This window comes from Microtus pennsylvanicus, chromosome 11 (assembly GCF_037038515.1).
Source record: "Microtus pennsylvanicus isolate mMicPen1 chromosome 11, mMicPen1.hap1, whole genome shotgun sequence".
NCBI lineage: Eukaryota > Metazoa > Chordata > Mammalia > Rodentia > Cricetidae > Microtus > Microtus pennsylvanicus.
The window spans coordinates 91,203,129-91,221,612 of NC_134589.1; the positions used below are offsets into that span (position 1 = coordinate 91,203,129).

The window sequence follows — 18,484 nt, forward strand, 5'->3', positions numbered from 1 at the left end:
GAGTTTTCATGTTTTCTCCTTAATCTGTGTTCTCTCTGGAAAGAGAAATTCAATTTAAAAAATTAAAAAGGCGGGGCGTGGTGGCACACACCTTTAAATCCTAGCACTTGGGAGGCTTGGAGGCAGAAGCAGATCTCACAGTTCGAGGCCGGCCTGGTCTACAAAGTTGAGTTCCAGGACAGCCAGGGCTGTTACACAGAGAAACCCTGTCTCTAAAAAAATAAGCAAATAAATAAAAAATGTGGTGTCGCACGCCTTTGATCCCAGCACTAGGGAGGCAGAGGCAGGTGACTGTCTGTAACCTCAGGGCCAGCCTGGTCTACAGAGCGAGTTCTAGGTGCTAAATAAACCCTATCTCAACCCCTCCAGAGAAGTTAATAAGGAGGACTTGTGAGTTCCTGTCTATGACCATGGGTCATCAACACTTGTCCAGCAGGAAGCCATCTGGGTGAGGGAGTCTGTTTACTGCTCACTAACTGCAGGGACTCCTGTAGTGACCGACGCCTGAACTGCAGGGGCTCAGGACACTCTGACTTTCAGGGAGAGCCCTAGCAGGAATCCTGGTCTGCCTTAGAGTCCACCCAGCAGATTCTCTATCTCTTCTACCTGCTCATGTTTTGTTACTCCCAAGTCATCTCCCTTTGGGTTTTATTTTGATGATTCCCCCCCCCCAGTTTTTTGTTTCTTTTGTGAGATAGGGTTTCGTATGTAAACTCATTATTTTGTAGTTTCAAATTCACAGTGATCCTCTGGTCAGCTCCCAAGTGCTGGAATTATAGGTGGGCACCGCTATGCCCCACTCACTCTCTCCCTGGACAGTCTTCTCTCTTCTATTTCCTGGACACTGGCTTTTTCTTTAACTCTTCAGTACATCTTTGAGGAAGTATTCCAGAATTCTGGGCTCATCTCTTCCACAGGAGTCTTGTGCTAAAAAAACCAAACCAAACCAAAAAACCCAACCAACCAAACAAACAAAAACCCACCCTACCAATAACTAAACAAAACTTATAAACCAGCCCAACCTACTACTTCCCTCATCTGCCCTTATCACATAGATCTATCTAGAGCTCATAACTTCCTGAGCTCAGTTCCTCCTTTGGCTATGCCCTGAAATCCTGGTGGCAGGCAGAGATCTTTCCAAAATACACATTCTCTGATAAAACAGCAATGGTGAGTGATTTGTCAGCAGAAGGCAGTTCCACCAATTCTATCCTGAGTGGGGATAACCTTAACTCTTTCTACCTTCCTCCTTTCATTCCTTTCTCTTTTAATTTTTTATTTACTATATATACAGTGTTCTGCCTTCACACCAGAAGAGGGCACCAGATTTTGTTACAGATGGTTGTGAACCTCCATGTGCTTTCCGGAACTTAAACTCAGGACCTCTGGAAGAGCATCCAGTGCTGTTAACCTCTGAGCCATCTGTCTCTGCCTCCCAAGTGCTGGGATTAAGGGCATGTGCCACTACCACCACCCGGCCCTTAGCTGTTTCTTAAACATCTTGGTTCATACCAAGCCAAAGGTTCCAAGTCTCAGTCTCCCACGTTGACATCACAACTTGGAAACAACCTTTGCTCAGTGCCCTTCCAAGGACAAAGCTGCCTGCTTCCTGCTGAGGAACCCATTGCTCTTCTGGTCCTGTGTCTGGGTCAGCTTTCCTGGAGACTGGTGATCTACCAGGATCTCAGCCTGCATCCTCCTGGTTACTGGGAATCACTAAGTTAGCAGAGTCACCTGAATTCCCAGCCTGGATTAGAGCCCTGAGAGCAGACCTGGGACAGGTATCCTGACAGTTTTGTACTTTAGGCTTTTCATCTTCAAAATAATGATGAGGGGCTGGAGAGATGGCTCAGTGGTTAAGAGCATTGCCTGCTCTTCCAAAGGTCCTGAGTTCAATTCCCGGCAACCACATGGTGGCTCACAACCATCTGTAATGAGGTCTGGTGCCTTCTTCTGGCCTGCAAACATACATACAGACAGAATATTGTATACATAATAAATAAATAAACATTTAAAAAAAATAATGATGATGGGGCTGGAGAGATGGCTTATTGGGTAAGAAGACTTGCAGCTGGGCAGTGGTGGTACACGCCTTTTATCCTAGTACTCAGGAGGCAGATGCAGGGGCATCTCTGAGTTTGAGTCTGGTCTACAGAGTTAGTTCCAGGACAGCCAGGGCTACACAATGAAACCTTGTGTCCAGAACAAAAACCCAACAAGCAGAAAAAGCGGACTTGCTGTTCAAGCAGGAGGATACACGTTTGTAAAGAACTAAACTGAGCATGCCCATATATACCTTAAATCCAGTGCCAGAGGAAGAGGTAGAGACAGGATTCACTGGGGCTTTCTAGTTGCCAGCATAGCCAAAATATGGTGAGGGCTAGATTCAGTGAGAGATTTTTGTCCCAAGGGAATAAGGTGAAGAGCCGACGGGAAAGCCATCTGACCCCTCTGGCTTCCAAAACCACACCCACATGTGTATGTGCCCGCGGCTTGCTCACCCACATGTGTATGTGCCCATGGCTCGCTCACCCACGTGTATGTGCCCATGGCTCGCTCACCCACGTGTACGTGCCCACGGCTCGCTCACCCACATGCGTATGTACCCGCGGCTCGCTCACCCACATGAATATGTGCCCACGGCTCGCTCACCCACATGTGTATGTGTCAGCAACTCGCTCACACGTGTATGTGCCCGCCGCTCACCCACATGTATGTACCCGCAGTTCGCTCACCCACATGCGTATGTGCCCGCGGCTCGCTCACCCACGTGTGTACGTACCCGACGCTCATCCACGCGTGTAAGTGCCCGCAGCTCGCCCTCTTTCACCTTGAAGATAGGATAGGATGGAGACAATAGATTACCTCCTGAACAAAAATTTCCATAGCTGATAAGATTATTTCTTTTCTTAGAACTTTCTACGTAGACCAGGCTTGGGGCTAGAGGGCTGGCTTAGTGGTTAAGAACACTGGTTGTAAAAAAATAAAAAAAAATAAAAAAAAAGAACACTGGTTGTTTTTCCAGAGGAAGGGGTGGTGGTGTTTGAATTCCAGAATCCACTTAGCTGGGCGGTGGTGGCGCACCCCTTTAATCCCAGCACTCGGGAGGCAGAGGCAAGCAGAGCTCTGGGAGTTCAAGGCCAGCTTGGTCTACAAGAGCTAGTTCCGGGACAGGCACCAAAGCTACAGAGAAACCCTGTCTCAAAAAAACAAAACAAAACAAAAAAACAGAATCCAAATGGTAGCGAGCAATAACTCCATTTCATGAACTATGATACCCTCATCTGGCCATTGTGGGGACTGCATAAATGTGTATACCCTGTCTCAAAATACCAAAAAATAAAGAAATTTTAAACATGTGGTGTATAGACAAATGTGTAGGCAGCCTGTATACATAAACTAAAACCTTTTTGGGCTGGAGAGTTGGCTCAGTGGTTAGGTTCTTTCAAAGGACCCAGGTTTGACTCCCTGTACCCACATGGAAGCTTATCACCTCCTTGGGCATCAGGTATGCATATGGTGCAAAGCAATCATACAATAATAAATAAATCAATAGGGCTGGAGAGATGGCTCAGTGGTTAAGAGCACTGGCTGCTCTTCCAGAGGTTCTGAGTTCAATTCCCAGCAACCACATGGTGGTTCACAGCCACCTGTAATGAGATCTGGCGCCCTCTTCTGCAGGCATACATGGAGGCAGAATGTTGTATACATAATAAATAAATTAATAAAATCTTTAAAAAATAAATAAAAATAGCCGGGCGATGGTGGCGCACGCCTTTAATCCCAGCACTTGGGAGGCAGAGGCAGGCGGATCTCTGTGAGTTCGAGACCAGCCTGGTCTACAGAGCTAGTTCCCGGACAGGCTCCAAAGCCACAGAGAAACCCTGTCTCGAAAAACCAAATAAATAAATAAATAAATAAAAATAAAGTTTTTTAAAGAGTTAAAGGTATTGATCATCTCTCCCTTTTTTAAAAAAAACAATTTTATTTATTTATTATGTACACAGTATTCTGCTTGCATGTTTGCTGCAGGTCATAAGCGGGCACCAGATCTCATTACAGGTGGTTGTGAACCACCATGTGGTTGCTGGGAATTGAACTCAGGACCTCTGGAAGAGCAGCCACTGCTCTTACCCTCTGAGCCATCTCTCCAGTCCTAGAATATGTTTGCTGCACTTTCCTTTGCTATGTTAAGATACTTGTTATTCATGGAGGGGGGGGTATGTGACACATGCCTTAAATCCCAGCAATTGGGAAATAGAGGCAGGTGGATCTCTGAGTTTGAGGCCAGTCTGGTCTACAGAGTGGGTTCCAGGGCAGCCAAGGCTGCATAGAGAAAACCTGTCTCAAAATACAACACACACACACACACACACACACACACACACACACACACACAAACACATATGTTAATTCATTTTTATCTCAATAAAATAAATTTACCAGGCCAGGCATAATGGCTCATGCCTTTAAACCTACCACTCAGAAGCAGAAAGATCATGAATCTCTTGAGAATTTGAAGCCAGCCTGGTCTAAATATTTAGGTGTTTGTTTTTTTGTTTGTTTGTTTTTGTTTTTTTTTTGGTTTTTTTTTTTTTTTGGTTTTTCGAGACAGGGTTTCTCTGTGTGTTTTTTTTTTTTTTTTTGAGACAGGTTTTCTCTACTGGAACTTGTTTTGTAGACCAGGCTGGCCCTAAACTCACTGAGATCTGCCTGCCTCTGCCTCCTAAGTGCTGGGGTTAAAGGCGTGACCACCGCCTGGCATATTTAGTTATTTTTATTTTATGTGTATAAGTGTTTTTTCTGCATATATGTCTCTGTATCACGTATGCCTCGTCCCTGGAGAGGCCAGAAGAGGGCATCAGATCCCATGGAATTGGAGTTACAGATGGTCCTTAGATGCCATGTGGATTCTGTGATTCAAATCCCTGTCCTCCGGAAGAATAGACCCTGCGCCATCTCTGTAAGCAGACTTTCCACTAGCCAGCTCCCAAATAATCATATGGAGACTTCTTATTAATTATGAAAGCTTGGCCGATAGCTTAGGCTTGTTTCTAGCTAGGTCTTATAACTTAAATTGACCTATTTTTATTAATCTCTGTTCTACCATGTGGCGTTTGCTCTGCCTCCCGAGTGATGGGATTAAAAGTGTGCATCACCACCACCTGGAGCATCTTAAGAATCACATTGGTTTACTTATGTGTTACTTACTTGTGTGTGTGCATGCATGTGTGGGCCTGAGTGTCATGATGGACAGCTGTGGGTGCTGGTTCTTCTGTCATGTGGGTCCCAGGGACTGAATCCAGATCATCAGTCTGGGAGGGAAGTGATTTTACCTAATGAGTCATCTGATAAATGGTATCTTAAAACAAGACTTACATTGTATTTGTGTGTGTGTGTGTGTGTGCACGCGAGCGTTGTATATTTGTATTTATATTTGTGTTTATATGCTACAGGGTGCATGTGAAATTCAGAAGCCAACTTCTTCTTTGTTGGTGCGGGGGCTCAAACTCGGGTTCTTAGGCGTGTGGCAGATAGCAGGTATCTCACCAGCCCAAGGACTGCTAATCCAAGAGGATTAATCCAACAAAATAGTTTCAAGAAGCTACTTAAGTATCATCTTATAAAAACAAAAGGAACCTGAAAAAAAAACCAAAATTATAAAAGGAACTTATTTATTTTTTTTATTTTTTGGTTTTTCGAGACAGGGTTTCTCTGTGGCTTTGGAGCCTGTCCTGGAACTAGCTCTGTAGACCAGGCTGGTCTCGAACTCACAGGGATCCGCCTGCTTCTGCCTCCCGAGTGCTGGGATTAAAGGCGTGTGCTACCATCGCCCGGTTTAAAAGGAATTTATATAAGAATGTTCAGAGCAATTCATAATAGCCAAAAAGATATAAGAAAGTCGCAGGGTGCTGGTGGTTCACACATTTAATCCCAGCACTGGGGAGGCAGAGGCAGGCAGATCTCTGAGTTCAAGGCCAACCTGGTCTACAATGAGAGTTCCAGGACAGCCAGGGCTGTTATACAGAGAAACCCTGTCTCAAAAAAAAAAAAGATATAAGCAGGTCAAGTATGATGAATAAAATATAAACCCATTGTTTATACAATGTAATATTAGTACTTTTATTAATTATTTGAGACATTCTCATGTGTGTCTAGTTGGTTTTGAACTCCCTATTTAGCCAAGGATGATTGTGAACTTCTGATCTTGCCTCCACTTCCCCCAAATGCTGGAATTAAAGGCCTGAGCTACTCTGCTTGTTTTTATGCAGTGTTAAGTATTGAAGCCAGCATATTGTGCATGGTAAGTGAGCCATCCACCAACTGAGCTACAGACTCAGTACAGGTTTTGAGGACAGAAATGTCCTGGAATTAAATCTGCATATTTACAGCACTGAGTTACAGGCCACTGTGAACTACAAAGTCCGACCCTGTTTCAAAACCAATCAACCAATCAACTAACCAACTTGGGACTAAATTTTGGGGATGAGTGTTCAACACTGTCTGTGTACTGTCACAAATGGTCATTTGTATGTGTACTTCTCAAAACCTAAAAACGAAATGAAAATAAAAGTCTCTGGAAAGGGGCATACGAACTGTCTCCCACTAGAGTTCTTGGGAATTCAACCCTGGTCCGAGCCCAGGATCTGAACCCTAAAGAGTTCAGATTCTCCGGGGTGGAGAGATCGCACTGTGGCTAAGAACTCACCGGCTCTAAGCCAGAGGACCTAGGTTCAATTCTCAACACCTACATGTAACTCCATCTGTAAATCTAGTTCCAGGAGATCAAACACCCTCCTCTGGCCTTCGCGGGCGCCAGGTATGCACATAGTGCACAAACATACATGCAGACAAAATATCCATATACATTTAAAAAAGAGAGAGGGAGAGAGCGAGGGGGAGAGTTGGGATTCTTTAGTCCAAGGGTAGCTAACCCCCAGTTAGGTCCAGCCAACGGAACACAAGCCACGCCCATTTCCGCCCTCGAAAAAGTTCCACTCTCGCGGCTCTGAGAGCTGGGCTCCGCTTCTACAGCCACAACCCGAGGCCCCGCCCCCTTTGCCTGCCCGTCAAACTCATTCTGGTCCCGCCCCCTGCCTGTACTCCAGGCCGCCCTCGGTTCGGCCCGTTGTTATGACGACATGGTCGTAAATCCGCCATCTTCCTGCGGCGCGTTGCGACATGGAGGGCGCGATGGCAGTGCGGGTGACGGCCGCTCATACGGCAGAAGCCCGGGCCGAAGCCGGGCGTGAAGCGGGCGAGGGCGGGGTTGCGGCGGCGGCAGCCTTGTCCTCCGGCGGCTTCCTTGGCCTCCCAGCGCCCTTCAGCGAGGAAGGTAACGAGGCTGCAGGAGCCTGGCGCGGCCCGGGTGCTGGCGACTCTGCCCCGGGCTGCGAGGTGCAGACTCACCATCTGCAAACCTTCACAACTCTCACGGGCTTCCCTGCGGACCACCCCCAGCCTGCCGGGCCCGGATGCAGGGGTTCATAGGGCGCCCATTTCTCCAGCCCCCTGGAGTAGACCTAACAAACGTCGCTCGCACCTCTTCAGCGATCCCCAGCCCTAGCTCCATAGCTCCAGCGTCCCCTCCTTTGCCGCTGGGGCCTTGCTTGGCCCGGGAGGAGCAGGAGACTGAGGGCGGGGCCGCAGGGCCCTGCCAGAAAGGAATCAGGGACCTGACGTGGGGAGGCGGCACCGCCCCACTGAGGACCTGGGTCTTCTCTCCGGGGTGGAGCAACGACTCCAGGAATGTGCAGCACACTCCCGCCGTCTCGGCTTTTACCATTCCGTAACCCCGAAAGGCGAACTATTATTACCACTCTTCACTTCAGAGATGGAGATAATTGAGGTTCAAGGATTATAAAATGGTTGGGTCACTCATCTTGTTCCTGTCAAGGATCAGATTGGCGCCCTTTAATTTCCCCTAAGAGGACGGGGAAGAGCTAAAAGCTTGTCTGTATGCCGAAGGCTGTGTTGGGTACACTAAGGATTACTTCTCTGGATACTGGTATCTTTCAGAGATGGTTCAGGTGTCTGCTCTGAGTTAGTTCCACCAAGCTGTAGATGCGACAGGAAGTGGTTTGGCAAGAAATACTGTCCTAAGGGTGTTCAGTCTCACTGTAATCGGGTTTCTTCCGTATACCAGCTTGGAGAGGGGCCGTTATGGTCTCAGGGATCTCTTTAGAGATTCTGGGTTTTTTGTTTTTGTTTGTTTGAGACAGGAGCTCACTACGTAGAGGCGTTGCTGTCCTGGGACTCATTACGTGGGACTCAACACGTAGACCAGTCTGGCCTTGAACTCAGAGATCCTCTGCCTCCCCAGCACTGGGTGATATTAACGGCATTTACCACCACACCTGGCTTATCGATTCTTGGGTTTACGGCAGTGGTTCTCAACCTATGTAATGCTGCAACCTTTTAATACATATGTTGTATTAAATAATATGTTGTGGTGACCCCTACCATAAGATTATTTCCTTGTGCCGGGCAATGGTGGCGCACGCCTTTGATCTCAGCACTCGAAGGCAGAGGCAGGCAGATCTCTGAATTTGAGACCAGCCTGGTCTACAGAGGGAGTTCCAGGACAGCAGAGGCTACACAGAGGAGACATCTCCAAAAACAAGCAAACACAGTATTTTGTTGCTACTCTACAATCGTAATTTTGCTACTGTTATGAATTGTAATGTAATATCTGACAGCTCACCACCAGAGCGGTGGCGACCCACATGTTGAGAACGACTCTGGTTATGGCCTTTTCTCACTGTGAGATGGGATAGGTGTGTCCTTTTCTGGTTCAGTGGCTATTTATTTATTTATTCATTCATTCGAGACAGGGTTTCCCTGTAGCCTTGGCTGTCCTGGAACTCACTATGTAATATCAGGTGGCCTCACAGAGATCCTACGGCCTTTGCCTCCTGAGCGCAGGAATAAAAGGCATGTGTCACCACTGCCTGGCCAGTAGCAATGTCTTGGTGCTGAGTCAAACTGTAAATAAGAGGGGTAAGAGATGGTAGGAACTTCAGTGCTTGCTTTGTGACTGTGAGCTATGTGGAGGGCACCACCCTCTTTCAGGTGGCCTGTGTGCCTGTCATAGCTTGGGTTTGCCCTTTTATTTGATTGTTAATTTGTCATTGAGTTTACTCCTCCCTTGTACCAGGCTAGGTTTGGCTTTAATCTGGGACTGAGTGTAAGATAGTGGAAACTAGTAGATTGTTCTGGAAACTAGTCTGGTTGGTTCAGCTGAATGACCTTGAACCTTAATAATTTTCTTAGGTTGGACTTAGTCATACCTTTCCCCAGGGTGCTGGAATGATTTGCTTAAATTCTTAGGTGCTGAGCCGAAAGGAAGGCTCAGTGTTAAGAGTCCTTGTTGCAGCTGGGCGGTGGTGACACACCTGTGGTGCACAGACATCCATGCAGGCCAAACACCCACACTTGAAGTAAGAATAAACAAATCTAAAAGAAAAAATGGCTGCTAGTGGTGGTGCACACCAGCACCAGGGAGGCAGAGACAGGTGGATCTCTCCGAGTTCGAAGCCAGCCCAGTTTTAAATAGTGAGTTCCAGGACAGTCAGGGCTATGTAGAAAGACCCTGTCTCAAAGAGAGACACACAGAGAGACAGAAGGAAAAAGAAAAACAATAGAAAAAGCAATTCTCACATGCTTATTATGTAACTCCTGCAGGTCCAGGAGTGGATGCAATGATGGTGAGGGACCCAGATGCAGTATCTGGGATGTGTAATTGCTTTGGACTGCTTTATCTTTGAAGTATACTCTGGAGCAGGGTTGGTACCCAGTGGGGACCAATGTAACATTATATAAGAGAGAGAAGAGTGGTCACGGTGTGGGTGTGTCTCACTGGTAAACGTTTGCTTAGCATGTTCAAGGCTCATTTTCAGCACCATATACACAGATGCATAAAGTAGTGAGATTGATGAGTGACAGCTCCTGCTAGTTTTCAGAACCTGGCGTATTAGCCAGAGCTCTGCGAACGTCCACCTTCCAGCCCCTGCAGTGCTCAGATGGATACCTAACTGATCAGCCTATTTATCCTTCTCAAGATGTGGAAATTGAGATGCCTCACAGGAAATCACCAGCAGCCCTAAATTTTTTTTTCTTTCAAATTCTGGGGTCTACTGCATGTTAGGCAAGTATTCCACCACTGAGCTCTTCCCTAGCTCTCCAGTAATCTTAAATCTAGGTCTCTGCTGTCCCCAAACTTGCTTAGGTGAGCTCCTATGTCTCCCAGCCTCTCTCCCCAGCTCTATGGTGCAGAGACTTTGGATATGACAGCTTCATTTTGTCCTTGCAGGATAAATTTGCGGTCAGGGTAACTTGTGGAAAATACTGGTCTCCCTAATAGGCCTTGCTTCTATAGACCTCTCAAATATGAGGTTAGACCTTAGTGTTCCCCAGCCCTGGATGTACTCCAGGATATCCTCAGCAGCTCTGGGGCGAGTAGACAGATCAGCTCTGGTTTTGGTGCCATCTTTGGGTATCTCTTGTCTCAGCCTTGAAGGACGCGGGATGAGGCCCTGACTATTGGACTCATTGCAGATGAGGATGACGTGCACAGATGTGGCCGCTGCCAGGTGGAATTCACTGCCTTGGAGGACTTTGTCCAGCACAAGATTCAGAAGACCTGCCACCGGACCCCTCAAGAGGCCCTGCCTACCACCCCTCCTGCCACTGCACTGCTGGGCCAGGAGGTAAGCCCCTTCCACACTGCTCTAGTTTGGTTCATCTCCCAGAAGGAAGAGGAAACAGTATCTTGAGCACCCTAAACTTTAGGTTTATGACATGTAACCAGTTAGAAGTCAGACATGGCTGTGGGTGAAGGAAGACCAAGTTGTACCACCATGAGTGGAGTGGTGCTTTGGATGACCTGGGGTAGCTCAACCTCAGCAGCCTACATAGATTGGGGGCGGGGATCCTTCCTTTCTTCTGTGTGAAGGGTATCTTAGCTTAAGAGATCATGGTAGCCTTATCTCCTGTCCTGTATACATCTTGAAGTAGGGCCTACTGGGTCCTGGGATCTATATAAAGTTAGCCCACTTGATTGAATTCCAGTGATGTCTGGGGATGTACTGACATAGTCTTACTAAATGCTGTTATATAGACAGCATTCCCATGAGTCAGTGGGTAGAATTAAGAAGAGGCTATGGCCAGGCTTCGTAATACAGGTCTGTAATCCCAGCTGCAGGGGAAGCTAAGGCAGAAGGATTTGAAGTTCAAGGCCAGTTTGGGCTATAATATAAGTCTGAGGCTACCTTAGATGACTTAGACTAAAAATAACATTTTAAAGGAGGCTGGAGAGATGGCTCAGTGGTTAAGGGCACTTGTTGCTCTTGTAGAGGACTCGGGTTCAGTTCCTAGCACTTGTATGGTAGCTTATAACCATCTGTTCCTACAGTTCTGGAGATTCTGATGCCCTTTTCCTGACCTCTGTGGGTGCTAGGCATGCATGTGATATACATACATACATACATACATACATACATACATACATACCAGCAAAACACTCATATACATAAAAATAATGACATCTTTTATATCTTTATTAATGGAAAGAGGCCTAGGAATATAGCTGAGTAGTGGAATGTTTACTTAACCTGCACAAAGGTTCTGTCTCTAGTGCCTTTGCTCAAGAGAAGGGAAACCTCCAAGACCGTAGTTCTCAAACTGTGGCTGGTGACCTCTTTTTACAGGGGTCGCCTAAGACCATCAGAAAACACAGATATTGGGGCTGGAGAGATGGCTCAGTGATTAAAAGCATTGCCTGCTCTTCCAAAGGTCCTGAGTTCAATTCCCGGCAACCACATGGTGGCTCACAACCACCTGTAATGAGATCTGGTGCCCTCTTCTGGCCTGCAGACACACACAGACAGAATATTATATACATAATAAATAAATAAATATTTAAAAGAAAGAAAGAAAGAAAAAAGAAAACAGGTATTTACATTATGATTCATAACAATAACAAAATTACAGTCATGAAGTAGCAAGAACATAAATCATGGTTGGGGGTCACACAACATGAGGGACCATATTAAAGGCCCACTGCTCTAAGGAAACCTCAGTGGCCTCAGGCTATCAGCAGGGAGGGAATGGGGTCAGGTGACATGGAAAGGGATTAACCTTTCAGCCTTGCACTCAGTACTTTCCCCTCACTGAGCACACTCCACGAAGGTCTGTCCACAGCCCTGGGTCCTTCCTTCTGACACCTGGCTGGGCTGTGCATGGGCTCCTTCACTCCTACAGCTAGCACGGCTTCATGCCTTCTAGGAGTCCCTTGCTGTATATGCTCTTGATCTGTGTCCAGGCTGTGGTGGTCAGCGGTATTAGTCTGACGGGACTGATCATGACTCGGCCCAGGCTGGGAGTCAGCCTTAGAGCCATGTTCCTTCGAGAGAAGAAGAGCCCCACCCCCTTCCTGCAGTTTGTGGAAGTTTCCCAAGTTCCCCTCTTCCACAGAGGAAAGTTATCTGTAAATCTGGAATTCATTTGTCTTTTGACCCCATGGATAGGTGGTGCCGACTGCAGCGGAGGGAGGTCCAGAGGAGCCCATAACTGTGGCCCACATCGTGGTGGAGGCCACCTCTCTGGCAGCAGACATCAGCCATGCTCCTGACCTTGTTGGTAAGCGGTTGTCCATGGGTCGCCCTCAGCTCTGAGTCATTGACTTGATTATAGTCAGGGCTGGAGGGTCTTCACTGCTCACATCCTCCAATCTCCCAAGAGCAAGGCCTGTCCTCTCCGCAGAGGGGCCCAAGCCTTGTGTGAGCCTGGACCTTCCTTACTGCCCTGGAGTATCGGGGGCATTTGGGAATGTTCAGTCTATGCACCACTATGAACTTCTCCCTCTTATGTGCTGTCGCAGGCTGTTTCTGGCCCTGTCCTCAGCATCTTCTCCACATCCCTGCCACCCCAATTTGACCTTCCTGCCCCTAGGCAGCCCCTATCAGTGTACACCACATGGTCCCTTGTCCCAGCAGTTGCCTTTGTAGGATCAGTAGGTGGACAGGCTGTGGCAGATGTCTCGGCTGGCCCTGACTTGTTGCTTGACCTTGGTTTTCATCCCTTTGCTTGTTTACACTGGCATGGATCCTTGCCCTGATTCTTGATGGGCTTTTATGAGCATATAACGCCAAGCCTCTTTGATGGCTAATGCTTTCAATTTAAGTACTCACTGGTGTGCAGTGGGAAGGGGGGCTACTAAGAAGCCCGAGCTGGGTCAAGTGCTCATTAATTGGAGACTGCTGGCTATGCAGGGAGCATTCAAAGGGCATTCGGGGCTTGAGCAGGTGAAGGAGCCAAGGACCGAGTTCAGGAAAGGGATGAGTGGCTGAGTGTTCAAAAGGGTAATGGGGCTGAGTCCAGTGTGGTTGATGTTGGGAAAGGAACGATCATGGCTCTGCAGGGACTAAGGCAGATGAGTGAACGGGCAGTTGGACAGGAAAGAATTGGGACCATGGGTAGAACTTGACCTTGAGAAGCTATGAGAATCAATTGGGACAGGAAGAGGAAGGATCTGTTGACAAAGCCAACCTGGGGCTTGGGAAGGGAGCCTCTAAGTACATTACCCTTCCCAGTGAGGCACCTGGACACCTGTCTGGCTTTCCAATGCCTTTCTCAATGTTCCTGCAACAGGAAACTCACTCCTTGACAGTCAGACTTAGGAATGTTGTCATGTGGGGGTGGGGCCCTGCTCCTGCCCTGACACAGAGTTTAGTTTCTGTAGTGGGAGGTGTTATTTGGGAAAACAAGTTCACTGGGTTCTGTTGTATAACCAGGCTCTGCCAGCTGGGTCCTTTCCCGCCCACTCCCAGTATTCAAGCTTTTGTTTAGCACAGCAGTCCTTACTTCAGGGACCCTCTTCTTCTCCTGTACCTTTTGTAGGCACCCCAAGGGGAGAGGAGTCAGGGTCACCAGCATTTCTGGTGACCTGGGTAAGAAAAGGTGGTGAGTGCTGCATGGAGTGGCTGTATCAGCACTAGGCTCTTGGCATCTGGCCTAGCAGACGTGTTTCCTCTTGGGCCAGTGCACCTGTACTCCTCACCCATCAGGCCTCTGTCCTTTGGGAGCACTGGGCTGGAGCACGGGTGAGAAATACCCTTAATTGTTTGAGTCATGGTGCTCACTCATTCTGTTTTGAGAGAACAGCTTGTCACAACAAGACCAGCTGGATGGGAAGGTTTCACAGCTAGTTCCCACTCACCGCTTTCATGAGGAGAAAATGTGAAGTGTGTTTATAGTATGGCTTTGCACACTGTCAGATTCCAAAGCATCCTGTGAGAAGTGCAGAAACCTGACTTCCTTTCTCTCGCCATCTCAGATGTCCAGTTTCTCCAGTCAGGTCTGGACAGGGATTGGGCAGCACCCAGATCTATCTTTTCTTTGTATTGGTGAAACTGGAGCCACCCAGCAGAAAAATGCAGGGAGCTGAACTAGAATGTTCACTGCTTATTTCCCCGAGGATCTGGGTGTAAAACCCTTGTGTCTCTTGCTTTAGGGATGGATATCTCCTCATGGAGAATGCCCACATTAGGGCCCTGAGCTACAGGCAGCTCTACTGACCCGAACGTGGTCAAGCACATGTCAGGCTGCCTCTAATAGGTGCTGCATAGATTTCCCTCAGTGCAGACTGGATTCAGGCTCTAGGCCCTGGGGTGGTGTGTGGTCTAGACAGTTGTGTGGCTTTCCTGTGGACTCCTGTGGAGGGATCCCCATGGGCAGGGCCTATAGTAGTGATAGGTCTTGAGGCTTATGTTAACTTGCCTCTCCTCAGGAAGTGGGCACATCAAAGAGGTCATTGTGGCTGCCGAGGCAGAGCCAGGGGATGGCGAGATGGCAGAGGTTCCAGGCAGTCCTAACCATCAGGAACTTGGGCTTATTGGGGAGGGCGAGCAGGCCCAAGTCAAGCTGCTGGTGAACAAGGAAGGCCGCTACGTGTGCATGCTATGTCACAAGACCTTCAAAACGGTGAGCCCCTGGGGCCAAGGCCCGTTGGCTCCCCTGCCTACTCCTGTCCAGTGAGGTTCCTTGAGCCTTACTGCCCCTCCCCCACAGGGCAGCATCCTCAAGGCCCACATGGTAACGCACAGCAGCCGCAAGGATCATGAGTGCAAGCTCTGTGGTGCTTCCTTTCGGACCAAGGGCTCGCTTATCCGGCACCACCGGCGGCACACTGGTGAGTGAAGTGGGGTCAGAGCTACACTCAGTAGCCTGTGGACAGGCTCTGGGGGCACCCTACAGCTGGCCTGTGTCCCTGGATGAAGAGACGGGGCTCCATGCCTTGTGTCCCCTAAACACAGGACACTGTGCCACACTGAGGGCTGATTGTCCTTTCACAGATGAGCGCCCTTATAAGTGTGCCAAGTGTGGGAAGAGCTTCAGGGAGTCAGGTGCGCTGACTAGGCACCTAAAGTCTCTTACTCCATGCACAGAGAAGATCCGCTTCAGCATGAGCAAGGACACAGTTGTGGGCAAAGAGGAAGTGCCTGCAGGTCAGCTTGGTGGGGAGGCAGCCTGAGTTCTTGGGACAGCTGTTGTCAAAATTGGCTGCCGGGCTCTTCAAGGACTCATTGAACTTTTCCTTAAAGGGTCCAGTGCCTCCACTGTGGGGACAGTTACATCATCAGTGACAGGAGACCCCATGGAGTCATCGCCTGTGATTCACCTGGTGACAGATGCCAAGGGCACTGTCATCCATGAAGTCCATGTTCAGATGCAGGAGCTTCCCCTGGGCATGAAGGCCCTTGCTCCTGAGGTAGGTGCTGCTCTGCCCTTTGATCACACAATGCTAGGACTCAGAAACTGCCTGCAGCAGGTCCAGGAGTTACAGCTCACCCCACCCTGGGAGGCACATGGGTTGTGGGGAGAGCTCCTTAGATGGCGTGTGCAGGCAGGGAAGCTGCCAGGGTTTGAGGTGAAGTCCAGGGAGAATGAGCTGGAATTTAGTCATGGAGAACAGGCAGCTGGCAGTGCACCATGGGGTTGCCATGTGGCGTGGGTGAGAATGGGTACCCTGTACTGGGCTGCCTGACAGGCCTCCGTCCTTCCTTCTTTCCCCCTACCTCCCTTACAGCCCCCAGACCCTGAGGAGCTCCCCTGTTCCAGCGAGAACAGCCGTGAGAATCTGCTTCATCAGGCCATGCAGAATTCTGGCATCGTCCTCGAGCGGGTTGCTGGGGAGGAGAGTACTCTGGAGCCAGCTCCTCCCTCTGAGTCCAGTCCCCAGTCCCTGGGAGAGGGACCCCCGGAACTGCCACTGCTGGAGGTGGAGCAGATAGAGACAGTAGGTTTCCATTACTGGCATGATCTTTCTGTGAGGTTGGCCCAGTGTCTGATTAGTGGCTGGGGGTAGAAGGGGCTGCCACCTCCTAATGCACTTAGCTTTTTTATTCTTTTGAGACACAGTCTAATGTAACCCAGGGTGTCCCAAATTTACTATGGAGCCATTGTTGGCCTCAGTTTTTGATCCTCCTGGTTCTGCTGAATACTGGACTCGGGGACATGCACCGCTGTGCCTGGCTTGAAAAGCGCATTGCTTTCTGCTGTGATTTTGTTCTCTATTAATTTCTTTACCTAAGGCCATAAGGCCAAGAGAGAAGAGGGCTGGCTCTTGTGTTTGGCACCTTCGGAGTGTAGTTACAGGAGGTGCTAGTGGTTGGTCTCTGGTCCCCCAGCAGGTGGCCAGTGAAGCTTCAAAGGTGCCTAGGACACACCCATGCCCTCAGTGCAGTGAGACTTTCCCAACAGCAGCCACCTTGGAGGCCCACAAGAGAGGTCATATAGGTGAGTAGCAGGGAGAGTAGGCCTGTGGGCTGGCAACTAGTGGGCTTGTGGGTGGTGAAAATGGCCTAATGCTGAGTGTGGCTTCAGGGCCGAGGCCATTCACCTGCACACAGTGTGGCAAGGCCTTCCCCAAAGCCTACCTGCTCAAGAAACACCAGGAGGTGCACGTGCACGAGCGCCGCTTCCGCTGTGGAGACTGTGGGAAGCTTTATAAGACCATCGCTCATGTGCGGGGCCACCGACGTGTCCACTCAGACGAGAGGCCTTTCCCTTGTCCCCAGTGTGGCAAGCGTTACAAAACCAAGGTAAGCCTTTGGTCCTGCAATCCTTATGCTTGTACCCACCCTCCATTGTCTTAACTGGGGGTCTGGCTGTGTCCCCTTTCACCTTTTTCCCAGCCTAGACCTGGGGGTGGGGGCTATGGTTGAGGACAAGCTGTCACCGAAGGGTTTCCCTAGAATGCCCAGCAGGTGCACTTCCGGACACACCTAGAAGAGAAGCCCCACGTGTGCCAGTTCTGCAGCCGAGGCTTCCGGGAGAAGGGCTCACTGGTGCGGCATGTGAGGCATCACACGGGCGAGAAGCCTTTCAAATGCTACAAGTGTGGCCGTGGCTTCGCAGAGCACGGCACACTCAACCGGCACCTGCGCACCAAAGGTCTGAGCCACAGGTGGCAGGAGAGGGTGAGGGCTGGGGTCAGTTGTCCCTGACTGACTGAGCTGAGCTTCCCTGTTGGCAGGGGGTTGCCTGCTGGAAGTGGAGGAGTTGCTGGTATCTGAGGAGAGCCCCTCTGCGGCTGCCACTGTGCTGGCAGAAGACCCCCACACCGTGCTGGTGGAGTTCTCCTCGGTGGTGGCTGACACCCAGGAGTACATTATTGAGGTAGGTACAGGGCGGGGGGCAGTGGGACTCGGGCCAGCCCAGGCTGACCTAATTGGCTTTCCAGGCTACTGCAGATGACACAGAGACCAGTGAAGCCACTGAGATCATCGAGGGCACCCAGACAGAGGTGAGGGTCTAGGGGAGGTAAGGGAGGATCATCAGGCTGCTGAGCTGTCCCTCGAGCTGAACTGTGGTCCTTGCAGGTGGACAGTCACATCATGAAGGTGGTACAGCAGATTGTGCACCAGGCTGGTGCTGGGCACCAGATCATCGTGCAGAATGTGACCATGGACCAGGAGGCAGCACTGGGCTCAGAGGCAGCTGCTGCTGACACAATCACCATTGCCACTCCCGAGAGTCTCACTGAACAAGTGGCCATGACACTGGCTTCAGCAATCAGTGAGGGCACTGTGCTTACAGCCCGTGCAGGTCCAAACAGTGCTGAACAGGCCACTGTGACAATGGTGTCATCAGAGGACATAGAGATCCTGGAGCATGGAGGAGAGCTGGTCATTGCTTCACCAGAGGGTCAACTTGAGGTGCAGACTGTCATCGTGTAGCTTGAAAGCCTCTGCTGTGGTGGAGTGAGGACCCAAGTGCCTGCCCACACCTGCCCGCTCAGAAGACTGAAGTTCAGGCCCAGAGGAGCTGAGAGACTGTGGATATGCAGGGTTTTTGTTTGTTTTTTGCTTTACAATAAAACATGAAAATCTGCAGCTTGTGATGTTAAGGTTGAGGCAGCCTCTGGCTGGCACCACTGCCTTCATAGGTACCCTTTAGCCACAAACTTGGCTTGCAGCCCTAG

At 49.4% G+C, this 18,484-nt stretch overlaps 1 protein-coding gene across 6 annotated transcripts; it reads left to right on the forward strand.

The window, feature by feature from the left end:
* Positions 1–7,138: 7,138 nt before the first annotated feature.
* E4f1 (E4F transcription factor 1) lies at positions 7,139–18,395 on the forward strand. 6 transcript variants are annotated; one of them, XM_075941640.1, is made up of 14 exons: positions 7,139–7,336; positions 10,558–10,709; positions 12,528–12,639; positions 14,789–14,982; positions 15,070–15,190; positions 15,354–15,515; positions 15,603–15,769; positions 16,088–16,297; positions 16,692–16,797; positions 16,885–17,102; positions 17,256–17,454; positions 17,537–17,679; positions 17,744–17,806; positions 17,883–18,395. In XM_075941640.1, the coding sequence occupies exons 1-14, from the start codon at positions 7,183–7,185 to the stop codon at positions 18,237–18,239; spliced, it is 2,358 nt and encodes a 785-aa protein (XP_075797755.1). In that variant the 5' UTR covers positions 7,139–7,182; the 3' UTR covers positions 18,240–18,395. The 6 variants fall into 6 exon arrangements, with proteins under 6 accessions (XP_075797755.1, XP_075797754.1, XP_075797756.1 ...); XM_075941639.1 differs by having other exon boundaries at positions 7,140–7,336; positions 16,689–16,797; XM_075941641.1 differs by having other exon boundaries at positions 7,140–7,336; positions 15,354–15,506; positions 16,689–16,797.
* Positions 18,396–18,484: the final 89 nt, after the last annotated feature.